Source organism: Protobothrops mucrosquamatus, unplaced genomic scaffold (genome assembly GCF_001527695.2).
Source record: "Protobothrops mucrosquamatus isolate PMUCROS unplaced genomic scaffold, P.Mucros_1.0 scaffold39, whole genome shotgun sequence".
NCBI lineage: Eukaryota > Metazoa > Chordata > Lepidosauria > Squamata > Viperidae > Protobothrops > Protobothrops mucrosquamatus.
Genome location: NW_015386421.1, coordinates 686593 through 707664, shown reverse-complemented (window position 1 = coordinate 707664; position 21072 = coordinate 686593). Strand labels below are relative to the sequence as shown.

At 37.0% G+C, this 21072-nt stretch overlaps 1 protein-coding gene across 1 annotated transcript; it reads left to right on the top strand.

Moving 5' to 3' along the window:
- Positions 1 to 270: 270 nt before the first annotated feature.
- On the top strand, positions 271 to 14300 carry MMACHC (metabolism of cobalamin associated C). Its single transcript, XM_015811321.1, has 4 exons — positions 271 to 379; positions 7404 to 7598; positions 10937 to 11089; positions 12110 to 14300. The coding sequence occupies exons 1-4, from the start codon at positions 299 to 301 to the stop codon at positions 12419 to 12421; spliced, it is 741 nt and encodes a 246-aa protein (XP_015666807.1). The 5' UTR covers positions 271 to 298; the 3' UTR covers positions 12422 to 14300.
- Positions 14301 to 21072: the final 6772 nt, after the last annotated feature.

Here is a 21072-nt window from a genome sequence, read left to right as displayed (position 1 = left end):
CTACGCCGCGAAGGCTTCTGGACGGGAAAATCCGGGCGTCCCGTTGATTACTCTGAGCAGGGATGTTACTGGCAGGGCCGCAATCGGGGATGTCCGGGGGATACCGAAGAAGTTTCTCGCCGTAGCTACTCGCGGGATACTCGGAAGAAGGACAGAAGGGGCATCGCCGGCAGTCGCCCCCCCCCCCCGCCACGTCCCCCGGATCGTTTTACGCCTCTCGCCGCGCCGGGTATGTGGGCGAGAGGCTTTCGTGCGTCGCGAAAACTACATTTCCCATAGGACCTAGCGCTCGAGCGCCATGGAGTTACATGTGGTCCATCTGGAGAGAAAGATCCGAGATCTCCTGGAAAATCTGGGTTTTGAGATTTATCCGTTTAAGGTACGGCGCGCACGTTAGGGGCAAGAGCGCTCCGTTAAGGAGGGAGATGAATATATGTACTTTTTATTGTGCTGCACTTGTCAGGCAGAAAGGCGTAAGTTGTGGCTCACAAAATATGTATTAGTCGGAAAAGGTGCTACCAGACTTCTGATTGTTTTTGCTTGTAGAGTAGACCAATTTTTTTTGTAGATCAATACCGCTCTCCAACTATAGTATTTAGAGTTTCCTTGACGTCATGCAGTGCTTATAATATTAAAGAATAACTGTCGCTGTGTGTGTGTGTGTGTGTGAAAGAGAGAGAGGAAGGCGATTACTGATTTACTATTTTTTTGGACTTTCCTATGCATTGGACATATTTTAATTACACATATTGGAATTCACATGTGATATAATTGACAGGCAATCTTTTAATATTCGTGGAAACAATATATGAGGCATCCGAACGTTTTGCTGCAGCATAATTTTGCAGTTTTTAGGTGAGTTACAGGTAGTCCTCAAACTCCAACCACAATTGAGCCCAAAATTTCAATTACTAAGGGAGACAGTTAAGTGATTTCCCCCCATTTTATGACCTTTCTTGCCACAGTTGTTAAGTGAATCACTGCAGTTGTTAAGTTAGTAACATGGTTGTTAAGTGAATCTGGCTTCCAAAAGCATTTGGGGAAGGTGCTTTCAGAATAACTTTCTGAAGTACTATCAAACTTGTGGCATTAAAAGGAAGTACAATTGATAGGTATAAAATAGGAGATACAGCCAATAATAGCTTATATGGAAATGAATATCAAGTAGCATTGTCTTGCAAGTTAAACATTTATGCTGAGGAGGTAAATCATTTGCATAGATGCAGGTCCCACCTGTAACCAATAGTGCAGTGGTTAGAATGCAGTATTGCAGGCTAACTCTGCCCACAGTCTGGAGTTCAATCCTGACAGGACTCAAGATTGACTCAGCCTTCCATCCTGCCAAGGTTACTAAAATGAGGAGCCAAATTATTGGGGGCAATATGCTGACATTGTAAACTGCCCAAAGAGTGTTGTAAAAAGCACTATGGAGCAGTATTATATGTCTAAGTGCTATTGCTATTAATTGAATAATTTGGGCAGTCAAAAGAAAATTGTATATACAGTAATCTCGGCACAGTAAATTGCTGTTTCTAGTTGTTTCTTCTAACATTTGAAGAGCTGAAAGACTTAGAGATATTCCTATTTCTGGTTTAAAAGGGAAGTATTTTATTTGTATTTTTCTAACAAGTCAAATAGATATTTTTCCAATCAAGTTGATTATAAGCTACCAAATATGAGAAATTCTTCACCAAATTATTTAGGGTATCCAACATGTCAGATAAATAAATTGTGTCAAATGCCATTTTTAAAATAGTGCAAACAATAGGAATGTGATGCCAGTTCTGTAGAATTTCTGTTTTAAAATCAGCAAGGCAACCCTATTGTCTTGCAACAAAGTTGCCAGCCAGTGATAATATGAAGTAATTATATTACAGTTTGACTTAGCCAAACCAAAACAATAAATACCAGTGCAAATGCTAGGGCATGGGGTATAGAAATCCTACATGACTAGGCTTTATTCTATTAATGTACAGAACATCAACTATACACACAGTCATAGTGTTTTATATAACAATGTTTTTTTTTAATGAGGTCATCAAAATGCGAGGCAGTAGTGCTCCCTGTAAACAGGTTTAAATTCTTTTACAGAAGCTGGTTTCTCACTGAATCATGAGCTAGTCATAAAAATATGCAACACATTAACTCCTAGTTAACTGAACCAAGGGTTCCTGAATTAAACGATGCACATAGAGGCCTGGCATCTCTGAATTCAGGTTCATCAAGGGTAGCGTAAGGGAGGACTAGATTGCAATTAAAAGAAGCATACTACTCTTCTAGGAGCCAATGCTAATATTTTTATTGAATGGTACACTAGGAAAGAAACAGGCAATGCAAGCTTGAATATAGAACGAATAAAAGTCAAAGGTAACAAATCTGAATGAAGTCATACCTGGGCAGAAATATGTAATTATTTTAGAGGCAAAAAAGGCAGAGGTTAAAAAAAAAAGGCAGGTCCTTCCTGCACTTATGATGGAGGAAGGTTGTAGAAAGGAAAATACAAAATGGGCATATCGTGGCATAGGTCCAAATGTAGATGCTAAACTATGATTGTATAAAGTGGTGATTTGTCATTAAACAAGAGAACACTTAACACTCATCTGTTGTTCATTGTCAGTTCACAGTGTATCTTGTGGTTTGTTAAATAAGACACAATAGCTAGATTCACATAACTTCCAAATCTGTGATTTGCAAACTTAATGTGACATGTTCAGTCAAAAATAAATAAATTATATTATGAATTAGTGCAATTTATAAACCCAACCTTGACTTCTTGCATCATTTGAATAATCTCTTACAATTTTTCTTTATTCAAATGCATGCTTACTCTCCTTGGTTTCTTGGGCGTACCAGTTCTTGCCTCAGCAGAATATATCTTTATGGTTTTTCTCTGGTACCAGATTGCATGGTCCATCACAGAAGTAGTAATAGGAATTAGCATCCTTTTTCTCATCTCAAGTGCTGAGTTGAGTCCTTGTAATAGGAAGTCTTTTGAGCTTCCATTTAGAGTTCAAGAGTTGCATACATTAAAACTATATGATGGTAGGTAGGATCCCATCAACTAACACAGACTGACAATGATCAGTTGCTAAATCCAAGTTTTTATTGAACAGTTTCAAAGATCAGTTTGTAGAACCAGCACCCATTAATAGGCTTGCCCTCCTTTTTTTAATTGTAATTGATTGTGGAGGACTTTGCAAATGTGCAGGAGTCCTGATGGGTCAAAAAGGATGGCAACCCCAGTGAGGAATAGCTGGAATCATAATGGTCAGGGTTTCAGCTTGAACCGTAGTCCGTACATATTGCACACAGTAACCTCACCTCAGCACCTATTAGACAGTCAAGAAAGACAAAGCAGTGACTAACATTTAGTTCAGTGATAGCAATAGGTACTATAGCTCCTAGTGCTTGATCAGAGCTCGACAGCCTTGGGTTTATGCAGCCTCTAGCATTCAGATAGTGATTTCCAGAGTTTCTATAAGCCATGCCACTGAAAATTAGCATCAAAACATTTATTCTGGAAAGCTTTCATCTCTCCATTTCTTTAGCTAAAACAAAAAAGGAGACGGCTTCATTATGCCCTTTTCTCCTGATACTATTCTCTTGAACTACACTGGAGGGATGAGCCTCCACCCACTCAGAAAATTTTGTTTTTTTCTTACAGGGCAGACAAGGAAAAGAAGATTGCTTCCCCAAGATCTAGTTGCACAATAGATGTTTATCAACAAGTGATTAATGTATAGTAAATGTGTAGTATAATCACAGAAAGGAACTTACCCTTTCACTCTAAGCCGAATTGTGATAATAATATTTGTAACATTCCATGTGTCCATCTGTGATCCTGGAAAGCAAAAACATACGTGTTTGGCTAGCAGTAGCACACTTTGCTCCAGCATGTTATGTGAATCATACTGCAGAATCAGAGTTTATGACTTAATGTGTCAGAATCAGAGTTTATGACTTAATGTGTTATACAAACACTTAGGCAAGTGAGGTTTAGTGAATAAACCATCGGCAGGGAAACTAAGGCGTGGCAAATGTGAATTATGCCATTCTATCCCCCCACTCTGGGAAACACTGCTAGCTGCTTTGAAGGTTTACTCAAAGTATAGCTTCCATTGATTGCAAGGCCTGGGGGAAAATGAGAGGGTTATCCAAAACAAAGATGGCCTTCCCTTTCCTAAGCTACCTGTATAGTAGCTTTTTCCTTATATCTTCAGCTGAAAAACCCTGTCCAAGTGTTTGTGGAATCCTAATGCAAGGAATCTATGATAGAACATGGTTTCTGGAAAAAAAAGATTAGCAATCTGCTCTATTCTCTTGGTCATAATGTTTGTACAAGATCTTCCATTTTGAGCAATATTTTCATAATAATAATTTACTTTGCCCAGTTGCATGGCATTAAATGATAAGATAGTACCATAGCATAGGCTTGGATGACTAAAACTTGTCAGACTAAAATGTCATTTGCTATTTTGCAGCTAAGTCATGCAAATAGCGTACGACTTTTTTCTAAGACTGAGGTTGTTGTTTTAAGCACATGAAACAAAAGGAAAGGGAATAAAACTCTATTCAGCTGAGTAAGGGGGCTTCATGGCAAAAGTTTATGTGATGGTATGGTTGGATCAAAATTAGCCCAAATTTTATATTCTGGCAGTGCAGACACAGGAAGAAGGAATGAGCAAGTCATTATGACCAATGCACCACCCCCATGGTCACTTGAACACAGTTCTGGTGCTTGGCAGCTGGCTTGCATTTATGACTAATTGCAGCATCCTGTTGTCACATGATCATGATTTGCAATCTTTTTTGCCAACTTCCAGCAAAAAATGCTGTCTGAGGAAGCTGAAGTCACTTGATTCTGTAATTTGCTCAATGACTGTGATTTGCTTAAGAACTGTTGTTAAAATTGTTATAACATCAGGTCCAACTTGATTTACAACCATGATGACTTATGACAGGAATTCTGGTCCCAATTGTGCTTGTAAGTCGAGGACTACTGTTATGATTTACTGAACACAGACTAGCCGAATGTGTTATGTCAACTCCAGCCCATGTAGCCAGTTTATAGTTTGCTGTGTGCTTATCTAACATGCTTATCCATGGTTAATTAATTTACACTCAATTATAAACTAGCCAACTAGTCAATCATACCGGCAGGATAAGATACCAGATACAGATGTCCTCTCCAGAGCAGGCCTGTCATCAGTTTATACTCTGTTGATGAAAGCCCAGATGCGCTGGGCAGGCCACGTTGTAAGGATGCCAGACCATCGCATCCCTAAACAGCTCTTCTATGGTGAGCTGTCTCAAGGAAAGCGATCGCACGGGTGACAAAAGAAGCGATACAAAGACACGCTGAAAGCATCTCTCAAGTCCCTGGATATCGACACCATCTCTTGGGAATTTTTGGCGCATGATTGACCGACATGGCGTACCCTGGTTTACTAGGGTTGCCAGACATATGAACACAGAAGGACAATCTTGGCACAAGAGAAGCGAGCACTCCGTAAAGCCAGAGCTGCAAATGCTGAAGCAATAGTGTCCACATTTCTCTGTTCAGTATGTGGCAGAACATTCCGTGCTAACATCGGTCTTATCAGCCATCTACGGACACACCGTTGATGGTCCATAATCCATAAGATGTCAAAGTCTTCATCGAAATCGATGGACGAACAACAACACACAAACATTTAACCACAAATTAGCCAACCACATTCCAGTTTCAAGTTTTATGTGAATTTGGCCCGTCTGATGTCAGCATATCTGACCTTTTGCTTGAATAAAATTGCCTGTATTGGCAAAGTTTCAACAGCTACCAGGATAGGTGTTTCATCCTAGAGTTGAAAGGACAGCACAATTTAAACATAGGCTTGTACTCACAGTGGTACAAAGATCTTCAAATAATTTAATCCTCATTTAGAGAGTGAAGGGAGAACAAAAGCAAGATGCTATCACTGAGTAGAGATCTCCCTATTCATGGGTTATCCAATTAGCCCTCTTTTCTGTGTTTGAATGATATACTATATATACCATGGGTGTCAAACTGCTGGCCCGCAGGCCTGATGCATCATAGTGAAATTGCACCCACCCCATTGCCGGCAATGGCAAAAAAAAGTTGTGATACGTCGCGGCACCTCTGCTATATACTATGACTTGGAGTCAAATTAGGTATATGTTAGAACCATGTGACTAAACCCAGTCACGTAGAAATAAGTTGCAGGTAATAAGAATTTTTACAACAAAAAATGTCTGTGTGACTATGAAGCACGCAGAATCTTTACCGTCTTCTTTTCCCAATTTGTTTCTCACCAACAAAGCTACAATATGCTATGTTCAAATCAGATATTATTGGAACATATTGCTTCATCCTCAGTAAAGACTTCATACTACTTTTTTTAAAAGGGGAGTTTTGTTTAGTAGAATACAAGCACCTACTTTTAAAGTTTTATGCCAAAATGCACTCAAAATTGCAATCATATTTATCTGAGTAAATAAGCATCAGATTGCAGTCTGATTTAGATCACTAGTACCTGCCTTCAAGTAGCACTTTCAAAACGTGTCTGGTAATCTCCTGCTTATGACCCCAAGTGCTTTGTTTATCTTTTAATTCATCTTTGGATATGAAACACATAGTTCAATGGAGGCCCCAAGCTTCTTGCTTACTTCTGTTCACATCCCTTATGACATCACAAGGAGCAAATATGCTATGTCATTAACTCACATCAGAGGTTGTAAACCCTAAATTAATTCCAGTTTTCAAACAAATCAATTAGTATTCAAAATTAAAATTTAAATAGCTACAGTTTCATTTTTTGTATTGATGTTTGCATTGTAAAATTATAATTTGAAGTTAGTTTAAATTCATGTTTCCTAAAGTTATAATTTCCCATATTAAAAAAGTAAACTATTTGGTTCATTAATACAGATGCATCAGAAAGAACACTGACGATCCTGTTAAAAGCTTATCTTGGCTAATTAGGTTGAGATATGATTACTGTTTTATTTAATTCCTACGCACTTTTATTCTGTTAACTAGTTCTAGTATTAGCCTAACAGATAAATATGCAAACCAGCTTCCCATTTCTCTGTTTCTACCCTTTCTGTTTCTATTCAGGCTTTGAAAGATAATCGATTTTGAAATTTTGGAAAGCTGCATCTTAGGAAAAATATGCAGCTGTTGTTCAGTTTCTGTATGCTTATCTGGTCTTTTAAAAAATACATCCCAAAGAACCAGATTATGGAGTAAAGAGGTCTGGAACTTTTGATTGTTAAAAAAAATGTAACTGCTACTTTTTTTTTCTTTTCAACAATGAAACTTCCTGCATTCAGACTTTGCCATCCAGTCATTCTTAAGAGGCCAGCCTTCCTATTCTAATAGCTTTTTTCTCTCTCTCTTGAAGGTAGGATGGTACAATGAGGTCCTTTCTCCAACTTGGCATTTGCAGTATTCTGACGATACTCTGGCATTTGTAGTGTTTAGCATTCCTGCTATGTTTGATAAGGCATTCAAACCCTTCCTGAAGAAACAACTACTGAAGAAGATTCACGATCCAGTGGATCAATGCATTTCTTATCATCTCTCGCTGGTTAGGAAGGTAAGACTCATCTATTCCTCCCTTTTGTCTCTTCTCCATTACAAATACAAAAACAGTCCTGCTTGATTATGGCAAGACTCAATCCAGTATCCAGTACCGGGCCGCAGTTTGCAGGACAACTGGTCTGCACAAACAAGCAAAGCTCCACCTGCGGTATGCAGGCAGCATACAAAACCATGCCCCCTCTGGTCTGCAGAAAAACCTCTCTCCATGGAACCGGTCCCTGGTGCCCAAAAGATTGGGGACCTCTGCAGTATCCTGTTTCTAACAGTAGATAGCCATTACACCCATGCACACAACTAAGGCCTATTATTTGCATTTATTCAAAGGCAAACCCGTGGTTTTGGCATATAAACACAGTGCTGGCATGGTTTGGCAATGCCTTTTCTGATCCAGACGAGGATGTCCTGCTCTGATAAGTAACAAAAGCAAGCTTATGGACTTTTGTTCTATTCCACTCCTACAGGAGGTCTGTGGCTGATTTCTAGTGCATGACTTAGCATTATGTGTTAACCCGAACAATTGTAGTTTATTCATGAAACTGTGACCAAGAATACCATAGTTTTGTATGTTCTGCAATCTCAGCTAATATGTCTAAATCCTCATTTAGCCAATATTGCTAATACCAATGAACATATTTATGCGTTGTATCCATATCTAAGCCAGCCCTTACTGTGAACTCTTCTGAGAGCTAGTATGTCGATGTAGAGCAGGGAACCTAGGTGAAAGGTTTCCATCCTTAACCACAGAATTCTCGCTAGGTGATTTTGGGTCACTCACTTTTCTCAGCCCTCTCTACCTCATTTGGGGTTACTATGAAAAAAGGTAGAGACAGAAAGCATGATATATGCCACTTGGAGCTGCTGGATGAGTAGTAATATAAATCTAATAAATTCAATTCTTATCCGTACATATTAACTTTTTCTTTAATACAATATTACGCTAGCTTGCCAGTTATGCTATATATACTTGTTGATAGTTTTAAGAGTTAATAAAGCAGAGCTTACCTGATTTTTCTTGGGGAACATTCCTTTCTCTTAGTTTAATAAGCTAGTTTTAGTACTGTAATGCTTTCCATAAATCTAGGCAAGCTAGAATTAGGTTAGCAGATCCTTTGTTTCTTTTTAAAAAATAAATCGGTATTTCTTTTCCTGCTTTCCACTCATTCTACAGAAGGCCAGTTTTAGTGGCAAGTTGGGTTTTTTTGTAAAAGGTTAACAGTATTACGTTTGAATTTTTAAAAACACTCTGTATATACCAGTGAAATACAGTAATTTATTTTTAATTTGCTATTTAGCTCTGAAACTTCATCTCTTGTCTTTTATTTAGCTGTTTAATTGTTCCTATTAGGTGTGGTCTAATAAAAAAAGTCATATTGTAGAGTGAGTTGAGGAAGTAAAGTAGGTAGATGAATAGAATTAATCAGCAAAGGACCTTGAAGCATTTTACAATATTTGTTCTGTATAGAAATGGAAGTCTTATTGGCTAGTCTTTACAATAGACTTCTACAATCTGGGTGTCCTGGCCAGAGATTAAGGGAATTCTATCCCAATATATCTGGAGGCATCAGCCTGAAAGGCAGCATGAGATTGTTGCTATGGGAATGAATAAGAGTAGAATACCACATGGCAAAAGCAAACAATATATAGTTGGCATTATACAGACCACAAAGCACTTATCAGGCCCAAGAATCCAATATAGGCTAGAATGACAACAAAGAATCAGGCTTTTCTGTATCTCTTTGCTGCCATCGCTTTGTAAGCTGGAATTTTGCAGTTCAGATATGATAGCTCTGGTATATCCATGAAAATAACTAACGGATATGGTAATTCCATTAGATTAGTTGGCTGGGTAATTCTGGGAGTTGAAGTCCACACATCTTAAAGTTGCCAAAGTTAAAACAAACACTGAGTTAGATCACTGCATTATAGGGAAGCACACATCTTCATTTTTATCATTAACAACCTAAATAAAAGAGACTGCATATCTTTCATAGTTCTGATTGTATTTTAATTTCTGGAAGTCATAGTTATGTTTCTAATTTTATTGGGATTAGGGAACAGTGTGATGATATTACACAGAGATAATTTAATTCACTTTGGGCTAAAGATGTAGGATAATTTTTCTAAATATTTGAAATTTTGATGGGGAAAAAACTAGTACAAAGGTAAATGTTATTTATATCTGCAAGCAGACACAAACAAACATCCTTCTTAAAAACAACATGTTGTTTTCAACATGTAACAACTTAAACATGCTTTTCCATATAATAAGAGAGAGAAATATAGAAAATTATCTTTCTGCGCAAATATAACACTTTCTTAGGAAATTGTTTGTGGAGCAAATAGTTACCTCAGACATTTGTTTTAGTTATTATCTTTGCACCAAACTCACAATATGCTGATGCAATTGAGAGAAACACTTTGTGGAGTTTATAGATTTGATTCTTTTATAAGGAAAAGCATATGATTGTAAGCTATCCAGAGTTACCCTGAGGTGAGGTGAGCAGCCAATAAATTTAGTATGTATGTATGTATGTATGTATGTATGTATGTATGTATGTATGTATGTATGTATTTATAATAAATAAAACATGGGACATTTCACTTTTTGTGGCTTTTCTTCCAATTTGAAAATGGCTTGACAGGTGTGCAAACACAACAACACATCTTTCCATTATACACACACCTGCTGAGTGGTTGCTTCTATACACAGAGGCAATTATGGCTGTTAAGTTTCTGGCATAGGATAATTTTCTTTGCTTTTCTTTGCTTTGCTCCAATCTCCCTATTATAACCACCCAAATGGACTTTGTGATAGGGTGCTTATATTGCTTGGCTATAGTTAAGTTAGTGCTATGCAAAGGTAATTACCAATAAATTTGACCCTTCAGAGTAGTTTTTCTTGTTTCTCCACTTTCCGGTATTTAGAATGTTAAAATTCAAATTGATATCATTCAGCTGCCTCAGTTTAATATGTATGCAAACAAAAAATAACGAAATCTTTGAGTGGAGACTTTTTTTTTTACTTTAGCACTGTTTATAAACCACTTATTGAAGGCCTTGCTTCTTCTACACATGAGAAGACCTATGAATTTCTTAAAGGGATTGATGAAATAATTTGTAGAATCCCAAGATTAAAATCAATGATACCTGAGAGAATACAATGCCACGTACTTCAGATCTTGCCATTGTAAGACGTTGTACCTTCCTCATCACCATTTCGTGTCATTAGACAAGGCAGAAGTTTGTAGAGATGGTTCTTACATTTCTAACATACCTGCAGCCACTATTCCTTTACATTGCAGGTTCACTTGTAATGAAAACTCTTCTTTCCAGAATCTTGCTGACCAGAATATGGATATCATGTATGATTATGAGATCCTGCCCAACCGGAAGCCCAAATTCCTGGCCCAGACAGCAGCACATGTGGCTGGTGCTGCATACCTGTATCAGAGAAAAGATGTACATCAAGATTCCTGGGGAGAAAAAGTAAGCAGACTGGGAACAGCAGGGAAGGTTTTTTTCTTTGAGAACTGATGGGTCATTCCTGATTTTATCAATTCAGGAGGATCAAGTATATTTTGCAGATTGTGCACTGTACCTGATTTCCTCTTCCATTCCACTTGTATTATTATCAAGCTTGCATCTTATATCTTGTATCTACATACCCAGTTCCATGGGTATGTGCAAGACTATTTGCTTCCTTCCCTTGGACAGGTTATGAAATTGGAGATCAGTGTAATACAATTGCTTTTCTTTAGTACAATATGTTTGTCTATGTCTATGGGGATTCTCAGTCACCCAGGTCATGGTTGTCCCAAAGGTGCTTTTCAGGAGGCAACTGGACTTTGTTGTTTTTCTTTGAAGACTCTTTTCGCTACTCATCCAAGAAGCTGCTTCATCTCTGACTTGATGGTGAGGAATGGAAGGATTTATATTCCTTGCAGACAGCTGGGCATTTGCCTTTTTTTAGAGAGTCATTGAGGTCATTTGGAGGTTTATCTGTGTCCTCAGGGAAATGCATTTTTCTGGATTTTTTGTTGTTGTTCTGTCTCACTGTTACCCTAAAACCTACCATCAAAATTATAGACTGATCATTTCTTTGTCAGTGGGCAAATATACAAAATCAGCAGGGGATCAAATAATTTCCCCCACACTGTATGTAATAATGGGACAAAAAGAATGCGTAAAAATTATGAAAATTAATACCTCTCACAACTAATTTTCAACTTTGTTCAAAATATTTCTTAAAGTAACTGAAAGGAAAGTTTCTATAGGCATGAGGGTTTGAAATATGATTGCAGTAGAAAACTCCAGGTCAAATCCTGTTACTAAAGTTCCACAGTTATCTTCTGAAAATAATAAAATTGGAGTCATATATCTATTTAATGTAGTTTATTATTTTGGCATAAGGCATGTACTGAGTCAACATTTGTCTTTTTTCTGCGTAGGATTTGAGCATTGGTTTTCTTTAAACATATGTCTTAAATCTGTTTTCTTTCATTTCAGAAGATCTATGGTGTTTGTATTCACCCGATTTATGGAGGTTGGTTTGCAATCCGGGCTCTTCTGCTTTTCCCAGATATTAAGGTACCCTTCTTGTTGCAGAAAAGCCCTAATGATTGTGTGCCAACAGAAGAAAAAAGAATAGAACTGCTGGAGAAATTCAATTTCCACTGGCAGGACTGGAGCTTTCGGGATATTATTGAAGTGAAAGATAAATACTCAGAAGAACAGAAAACCTACTTTGCAACTCCTCCAGCTGAGCGGTTAAAATTGCTGAAACTGGAAGAAGAATTGCAGAGAAAGATAATAGTCTAAATAGCTATTTTCACTGTGCAAAAATATACAAAACACATTCTGCTGTGCCCACTGCTATAGGGACAGAATTGATGGATGAGTTGGTAAACCCAAGATGGAAGGCAAGTGCACTTTGCATAGAGCCAGTGAGCACAAAAGGACTAAACACAGAATTGGATTACAATATTAGTAACGCCTGTTTATTCAGGCATAGAAATGTGTAAGTTTTATTTTATTAGTAATCGGGGGAAAGGGTCAGAATGATTCTTTGGTGAAATTATATGCTCAGGAGAGACATATTTATAAATTGCACTTTTTGCTATCCTGTGGGAGAAATTCCCCAGACAGCAAATGTTTTGAAACATAATTGTCTAGTATTTCACAGTGTAAAGATATTTTTGGTACGATACCATTTTAGTAATTCTCGGCACATACTCTGAAGCTTTGAAATAATTTTCATTTTGCTTGCTTGCTTGGTTGATTTCCAGGCTTTCCAGTGCTTCTAATGAAGCATTTGGGGGGGCTTGTCTAACCCCTGTGATGAAAGAGAACTTAAACAGTTTTAAAGAAAGCACAATTAAAACAAGCCAAATGATCTGACTCTTTATTATATGTTAATTATGTGAACATTGTATGGCAATTATCCAGTTTAGTGAGAAGACATATTATTGAATGACACTGAACAGCAGTTTAGATTCATATTTTTGAGAAAAGCAATCCTGCAAAATTATGCTGCTGAAAATGGATAATTTTGCTGCCAAATTTTGTGTTGGCTTTAGAGCACATCTTGTCCTCCCCTGACATAGGGGGTATATGGAAACCAGTGCATGCAGCAGGAAGTCTAACTACATTATAAAAATGCTTCATGATCTCTAATGGAGACTTCTTCTGGTTGAAGAAGAGCCAAAGGACAATTGACTCTGTAAGTGTACAGAGTGGACCTTCCTGTCTCACCTACTGCTATTATTACTTTATCACTATGGTTTTAATGTGATCTTCAAACAGTTTTGATTTCTATTGTTCCATCGCTCCCTAACCAAGGTTCTTTTGCTCTCTCATTCTTTAGTAAACATAACTTTTGTAATAGTCTGCTATATGGCAATGCTTGGGCTCATTCCTGTAAGATTTGAATATATATTTTCAGTCTTCTTGTATGACTGGAAAATGCAATGCAACCCTTAAAATCAGTTAAAACAGTTAGTGCAGAAACATCTCCCATTTAAACCAGGGAAAAGGTGCCCTCAGGGCTGGCCTTATTATACATGCACCTTCTTTTGTAGCCTCTCATACAGTCTGCCTTCACCAAAAACAAATGTGTGGTCATCCAAAGGTTGTTAATCACTGCTCTGCTAAATAATAATAATAAAGAATACCTGTACATTTTTTGTCCAAACTGACTACTTCTGGTGGGTGAGGAAAATGGAATGATACTGTATAGCATAAGAAATGATTCATAACATGCATCCAGGAGAAGCCTTAATGGTATCATAATGATGGCAGGTGTGTCATGATGCTGTTGGGCAAAGAATGAGAATATTAGGCTTGTGTTAATTTGCAGCAGATTGCATTGTGACACAGTTATATCATTGGGTCATTTGTGTTAAGATATACATATGGCATCATTTCCCTGGCAATACAGATATAGGTATCAATTCTTCTGTATGTTAGTAGCATGTAGGCTAATCTAAAATCTGGTTTGTTTAGTTTTGTCTTAGCTTTTGGAAAGCTGAAATAATTTTTCTGACAGGAAATTTTGAAATTAAGAACTGTGTTTTTCCTCTGTGATCAGCAGTGTTGTTTCTTTAAATTTGAGATTGTTTTTATTTGCATGATTTGACTTGTAAACTATCTAAAGATGGATAATCTGAATGGTACTGAAACACTAAGAATAATATAAATATGTATCTGTAAGATGTAATTTGGTATTTATTTTGAAAAGAGAATAAAGCTGCAAGGCAGACAGAATTTAATCAAGTAATGTGATTTATTTTGTTCTTAAAAATGTGACTGAAGCTTATTATAGTGAAATCAAGGTAATTTCTTTTCTTGATGTCAATGCCAATTTTTTGGGACAAGAAAAATCTCAAAATGTCAGAGGGACGTATAACCTCTGAATGAGCCAGAACGCAGAGGAAAATATCTTGTCAAATATTTTAGGAGACTTGGCAGGCAAAGTTGGAAATACAACTGGGAAAAATATACCTACAGAATTATACAGTTAAAACAAAACTTTCTACATTACTTTATGCCAGAACCTGGGAGAAGAACACTATTGTTTCTATCTGAAATCCTGAAAAGAACTTATGTTACTAATTTACAGTTCCAGCTAAAGTTGTATCTGAGCTTTATAGTGACTTTCTTAAGGGAAGTGTGGAAGTCTTATGTTTATAGCATATCTCAGAATTTATTTTATGTTTAGGTAGTTGAGAATAGGTGAGGTCAGTTTCATTCATCCTGGTGACATCTAGAATGGTTAGACTACAATTTCCATGAATTCCAGCCAGTGCGTTGTGATGTGTTCCTCTCATTCTTTCACAGTTTTTCCATGTTTATTGAGAAGGTCAACTCCGATTTATACCAGAGCAAGCTTTATTAAACAATACAATTTATATGTGTAAATCTGGGGTCCCCAAGGATGAAATTATATTCCTTTGGTGAGTTAGGAGCCAGACACATTTTTCCTATGTTTGAGACTGTGTTTGGTTTGCTTTTTTCCCTTGGCAGCTGTTCGGCTGTACAAGGCTGAAATCCTTCTGCATTAAGCAGCAAATTGGGTGTTTAATCCTCACTGGCTGTCATCATAAGCAGCTAGGATTGGAAGCCCATATCTTAAACAGTCATGTCTGCAATCTGCCAGAGGACAGCTAATTTCTAAATCCTTCACAGCCCCTTTTCCATTGGTCTTCCTTTTGCAGCTTGCCAGCTGAGGGGCTGCTGCTGGAAATCTTAAGAGCAGGGTCAGACGCAGATTTTCCTTGGTATTTCTGCATGCACAGCTTGATACCTGGTGATAATATAGGCTTCTTCTGAAAAGCAAACCAACAATTGTTATCCTGATGGAGGATGGCAGCTGCCATCCAGTCAGTTACACTGTTTTTATTTCAAAGAATTCTGATTTTTAATGTCAAGCCCTTTTGTGACTGTTATTTTTTTACTTTCTGCAAGGATGATATCCCATGAAGAACTGCTGCAATGTCCTGCCTGGCTGCCTTGAAATTACTTTTTGCCAATTGATTCTACAGTCTAATGGAAAATATATCTGCCCAGTAGAACATTAAAATGGCAGAAAAGTTACATCCCATCTCCTGCAGATTATTGTGGTATCTACATTATATGCCAACAATAGAATCCAGCAAAAACTTCAAAGAAGCCAAACTTCTTTTCTGAGATGAAAAGAAATTTAAATTCAACCAGCCAACTATCAGCTCAACTAACATTTTACATTTTGACTACCTAGGATTGTGCATGCAATTCTTACAGTTTATAAAAGACAACAACATTAGTCAAAGAGTATGCTTGGAATCAAAAGAATAAAATAGAAAATAGAAAGTTGCATTAAAATGCTGTTTAATTATTGTTTGAGAAAACAATCATCCACTGAATTGCATTATCTTCTCTGTTCCAGAAATAGATTACAGAAATCTTTTTCTTTCCCACTTCTACAACAGCTGGAGTTACCCAGTTGTTAAGTTGGAGAATTGCCAATGGGACTTCTTTGGAAATATTTCCTTAGAGGCAGCAACTGAGATTGAAAAAAATGAGCAAATAAAAATACAAACATAAATAAAATCATATATCTGAATTCTTAAATTTAGATCTCTCCCCACTGGTGCACCTATGACTATTTAGAATGGAGGGAAAATTCAAAAAGGAATATTTTCTTATCTCTTTATTTGATTGATTTATTGAATATCTAGACATATAGTTTCTAGATGAATTCCCGTAGTCAATCAAACAGAATGAAATACTTGATGAAATAGTAAGGTTTTAACAATTTTCTGAAACACAAGGTTTTAGAAGATGCCATTTTGGCCTCCAGGAAAAGTGTTTTCCATACAAAGTTAACTTCACTCATCCAGGCTGATCAAATTGATATGGCTTGTTCAGAGTTCTTCCCTCTGTGTGATTTATGAGACTTGGACAAAGTTAACTTTGGCAACGTAATATATGACATAGCCCCTTCTGATACAGGAGCAAAAGCAATGTAATAGAAATTATATCTTTACTGTAACTTAGTCCATAACTATGTGTTTTGCATAGTATCTCAATTGGTGTTAGTCAATAAACTATAATAATAATAGTTAGAAGGGACCATTTCAGACAAGTGGCTGTCCAGTCTCTTCTCAAAAGCCTCCAGTGATGAAGCACCCACAAATTCTGAAGATAAGCAGTTCCACTGGTTAATTGTTCTCATTGTTAGAACAATTAACCTGTTAGGTTAATTGTTAGGAAGTTTCTACTTCATTCTAGGTTGCTTCTCAATTAGTTCTCATCCATTGTTTCTTGTCTGCTGGTGCAATCTGGATAATAGGTTGACACTGGGGGGTGGCTTCTTTATGGCAGCACCTCAAATATTGGAACACTGCTAGTCCTTCTTTTCTCTAGACTTGCCATACCCAATTCTTGCAACCATTCTTCATATGTTTTAGTCTCCAGGCCCTTAATCATCTTGGTTGCTCCTCTCTCCAAAGTTACCCTAGTTGCTGCAGCCATCTCAAACCAGTACCCTTCAAATGAGTTTGTTTTTCGTATCCATAATTCCCAGTAAGAGAGGATCAGGACATTTCTGCTTTTTTAGAGGTGATTATGGGATTTGAGGCCAAGGTTGAGGTTTCCTGATAAAAATGTCTGAGTCAATTACAGCACTGTCCACTTACTGCCATACTAAAATTTGATACTAGTCTGACTAGATGAAAATAAAATATAAATCACCCTAAAGACTAATTTTAAATGTTTTGTTTATTCCTAGTTGGTTTTGTTTTATCCATGTTCTTTTCAAGTTGGTAAAAATTATTACCAAGTTATTTTAGCATTTCTTATTAGTAGAGTCAATATGAATGATTAGAGGGAAGCATAATTTGTTAGGGCTCCTTTTTGCTGAACTTAGCACTGCTTTCAACCTAGGCCAGCTAGGCCAGGAACCTTTTTTCCTGGACTGGTGAGTCACATTCTGGATCTTAAACCCTCTTATTAGCATTTCTTCCTGAAGGATGAAAAGGACAGCAATTCTTTCTGCAAGGAACTCAGGCTTTCCTTGCAGCATCTTTCTATTTGTTAGCCTATGAAATAATTGTTGGCTTCCAGAGAAAGTGGTTTTATAACTGAAGAATAAAGTAATATACAGGATTACTTTTTTGTTATACTGTGTTATATTTTGTTAGTGGTTGGGCACCAAGTTTGAAGGAAAGTATAGTCCATTTCCTCTTAGTTCATTTATATAATGAAGTTCAGACAGTAGACTAAAAACCAAAACAGAAGCAGAAATCTGGAAGACAATTATCATTCCTTTTAGACATCTTGTCAATTAATACATATATGAAGGCGTATTATTATAATAAATATACTCCAATGAAAGTTCTTATAATCCATCTGACCTCTAGCCAATTCTAGATGTCCTATGGCTTGGCTGAAAAATTCTGGGTGTAATCCCCATGCATCTGAAAAATAAGATTGGTTTAATGCAATTCTCCTTAAATTTTTCCTTTGTTACCCAAAAACACTTATCAGAAAGTCCTTATTTAAATGTCCTTGTTGTGATTGGATAACAGGTTATGTATGTTGTTACCCAAAGAAAAAAATGCTTTTACTCAATTTTGGGTAATTTACTCAGGTTTGGGAAGTATTGGTTTAATGTGAATAAATGAAGAATTATGTACCTTTTGTCAAGAATCCTTTCACTACTCAGAATTCCAAAGAAAGTCAATCTAGCTAGTTACAGGTCACTGTTTAAGCAAGTTTGGGGATTAGAGGATATATAGAATTCATTGCAAAAAAGATAGCATTGAGTGAGAACATTTTGGCCTCTTGGTAACTGTTTTAAAACAGACATGAATTTGAAGTGCATATTTGTGTAATCTGAGATAAATAAAACCTGGGTAAATTCAAACTACCTGTTATTTTGTATCCTATGATGTCAGTGGTCCAGTTCTAATTGGATAAACCATTCTGTGAAAGAATCTAAATATTAGATCTGGATTGGGATACAAAAGATGAGATTTAGTTTCTTGTCATGGTGTCAGCTTGTCAGATCTTCCATGGGCATACATCAGAACATAGGGGTTCCTCACAGTACAATATAAATATTGAATGGTGGATTTGCTGGTTGTTGCTCTGCCAACATGTCTGAGGCTGGCAATGGAAGGGATTGTCCTTCTACTTTAATTAGGAAAGTTATGTCACCTATTTCTACTTTTGTTATACTCCAACTGAGCACTGTGATTATTTAGCTCTAACACCTTGTAGATATTCAATTAATAAGATATTGGGTACATTGGGTCTATTAGCAAAGATCTTCTGTATTCTTGGACCTTTACTCTTTATCACTTAGCTTTTACCCTCTGTCAAGAGGGAGAGTCAGCACCCAAGAATATGCAATATCTGTGAATGAAACTCCATCTTTTTGTAAAGAAAAAAGATATCTCTGGAAAAATGTAATCACACCTTAAATTTTGTTTTTAAGGTGAGCATATAGTATATGAAAAATATATTTTTTGTTAATCATCAAATACTGAGTATAAGCTTACACACAGAGACATGCTATATAGATATGTGTATGGTTTCATGGTCTAAAGCAGGGGTATCCAACTCGCAATGCCGGCAATGGGGTTTCACCATGACCCATCCGGTCTGCGGGTCGGCAGTTTGACACCCCTGGTCTAGAGGAAGTGTACACTAGACAAGTGTTTGTCAATTCTGGCAACTTTCCTTGGCAACTTGAATATGTGTGGACTTCAACTCCCAGAATTCCCTAGGAAGCAAAACCAGCTGGGGAAATCTGGGAGTTGAAGTCTACACACATTCAAGTTGTCATGGTTGAAAACATTGTCCTAGACAGAAATTTTACTGCAACTCACAAAAAGTTAATGTACGTTAGAGATCATCTTTCATGTGTCTGTTAGTTACAACTGAACCATACATTGGTTTCCTTTTTCTGCCACAAGAGGGACTTCAGTTTTAAAACACCATTACTTAGATTTAAGTCTGCTTAATTTTCCTGCAGGAAACAAAATTACACCTCTCCCCTCCTCCTCCTCAGAACTGTAGAAAAGTATGAAATGATTGTTAGTTTTCTCTTATTTCCAATTTGACTCAATCAGCTATGAAAGGGCAAAACTATTACAAATTTTCAAATGAAATGGGGGTGATAGGGAGTAGTAAGAAAGTTTAGAGCAGGGGTAGGCAACCTTGGCTCTTTTATGACTCGTGGACTTCAACTCCCAGAATTCCTGAGCCAGCATGGCTCAGCTTGGGAACTTCTCCCTTTCCCCTCAGCATGGCTGGCTCAGGGATTCTGGGAGTTGAAGTCCACGAGTCATAAAAGAGCCAAGGTTGCCTACCCCTGGTTTAGAGAATTCCCTTATCTCCATGGCCAGTAGGAATTTAGGGACTTGCTGCCAAATGATTACAGATTATAGGCAAATGACTGTAATGCATGGGGATAAGCATTTCCCTTAACCCAATTACTTATTATTTGTCTTCAGCAATAAAATGAAACACACAACATACATTTGATATTTCAGTTGTTATCCTAAAATAGAATTTATACAGCAGTAAATTTATACAACAGTAAAGCTGCAGGCTTTAATATATTTAATGACTGACTACTAAAGGTAAGAAGTATATTTCAAACTTTATGTCTTTAAGAAATTTGTGTCTGGACTAATGAGTTATTTGATTGTAGAATAATCACTGTCTAGCCATATTGGTATTCATACATGTTACAAAGAATTTGGGGGGCGCTTGGCACATAATTCATTGGTTATCCTAGTCAAGGCTTCTGGTCCAGTCTTCCACAGTTGTTCACATATAGTTTCATTTTGATAATTCAGTTTCTTATCCTAAATAGTTATGATGTGCACCCCCTCCGTCTCTATTTTCCTGTCTGTCTAGTTGCCTGATACTTTTTCCCCCATTTTGTCAATACTGCTATAGGGATCATTCTCAGCGATCAGAAGAGTGACAAAAAAACGATCTCACTACTTTACCTTCTTGGAAGGGTTCCCAGATGGCAAGAAGAAGCTACAATTTTCTACATTTCTATTTTATCTTCTTGTAGTCATCCTGAATATTACAGTCCAGATGTGATAGCCCTAATTTTGTTATTGTTCACAACTACCAGAGCACTGCAACATTTTTTTTGAATAACTTACTCAGCGCAAACTATTTATCTGTCTGCTATTCCAAAAATAAATTCACCTTGTACTAGTATATGACTAGGCCTTGTGGGAACAAAGGTAGAACTGAGGGATCCTTGGCGTTCGCGGAGCTTGGTTGTTTTCTTACAGACTTTTCATTACATATTTTTTTAGTGAAAAACAGAAATAGATATTGAAGATATCATATAGGACCCCTTCAAAATAATGGGGCCTTCTAACGGTAAGGCAATAACAGAATGAAAGATCAATTTACAAGATCCATGATTCATTGATTCACAAGTCCTTGATATATAGTGT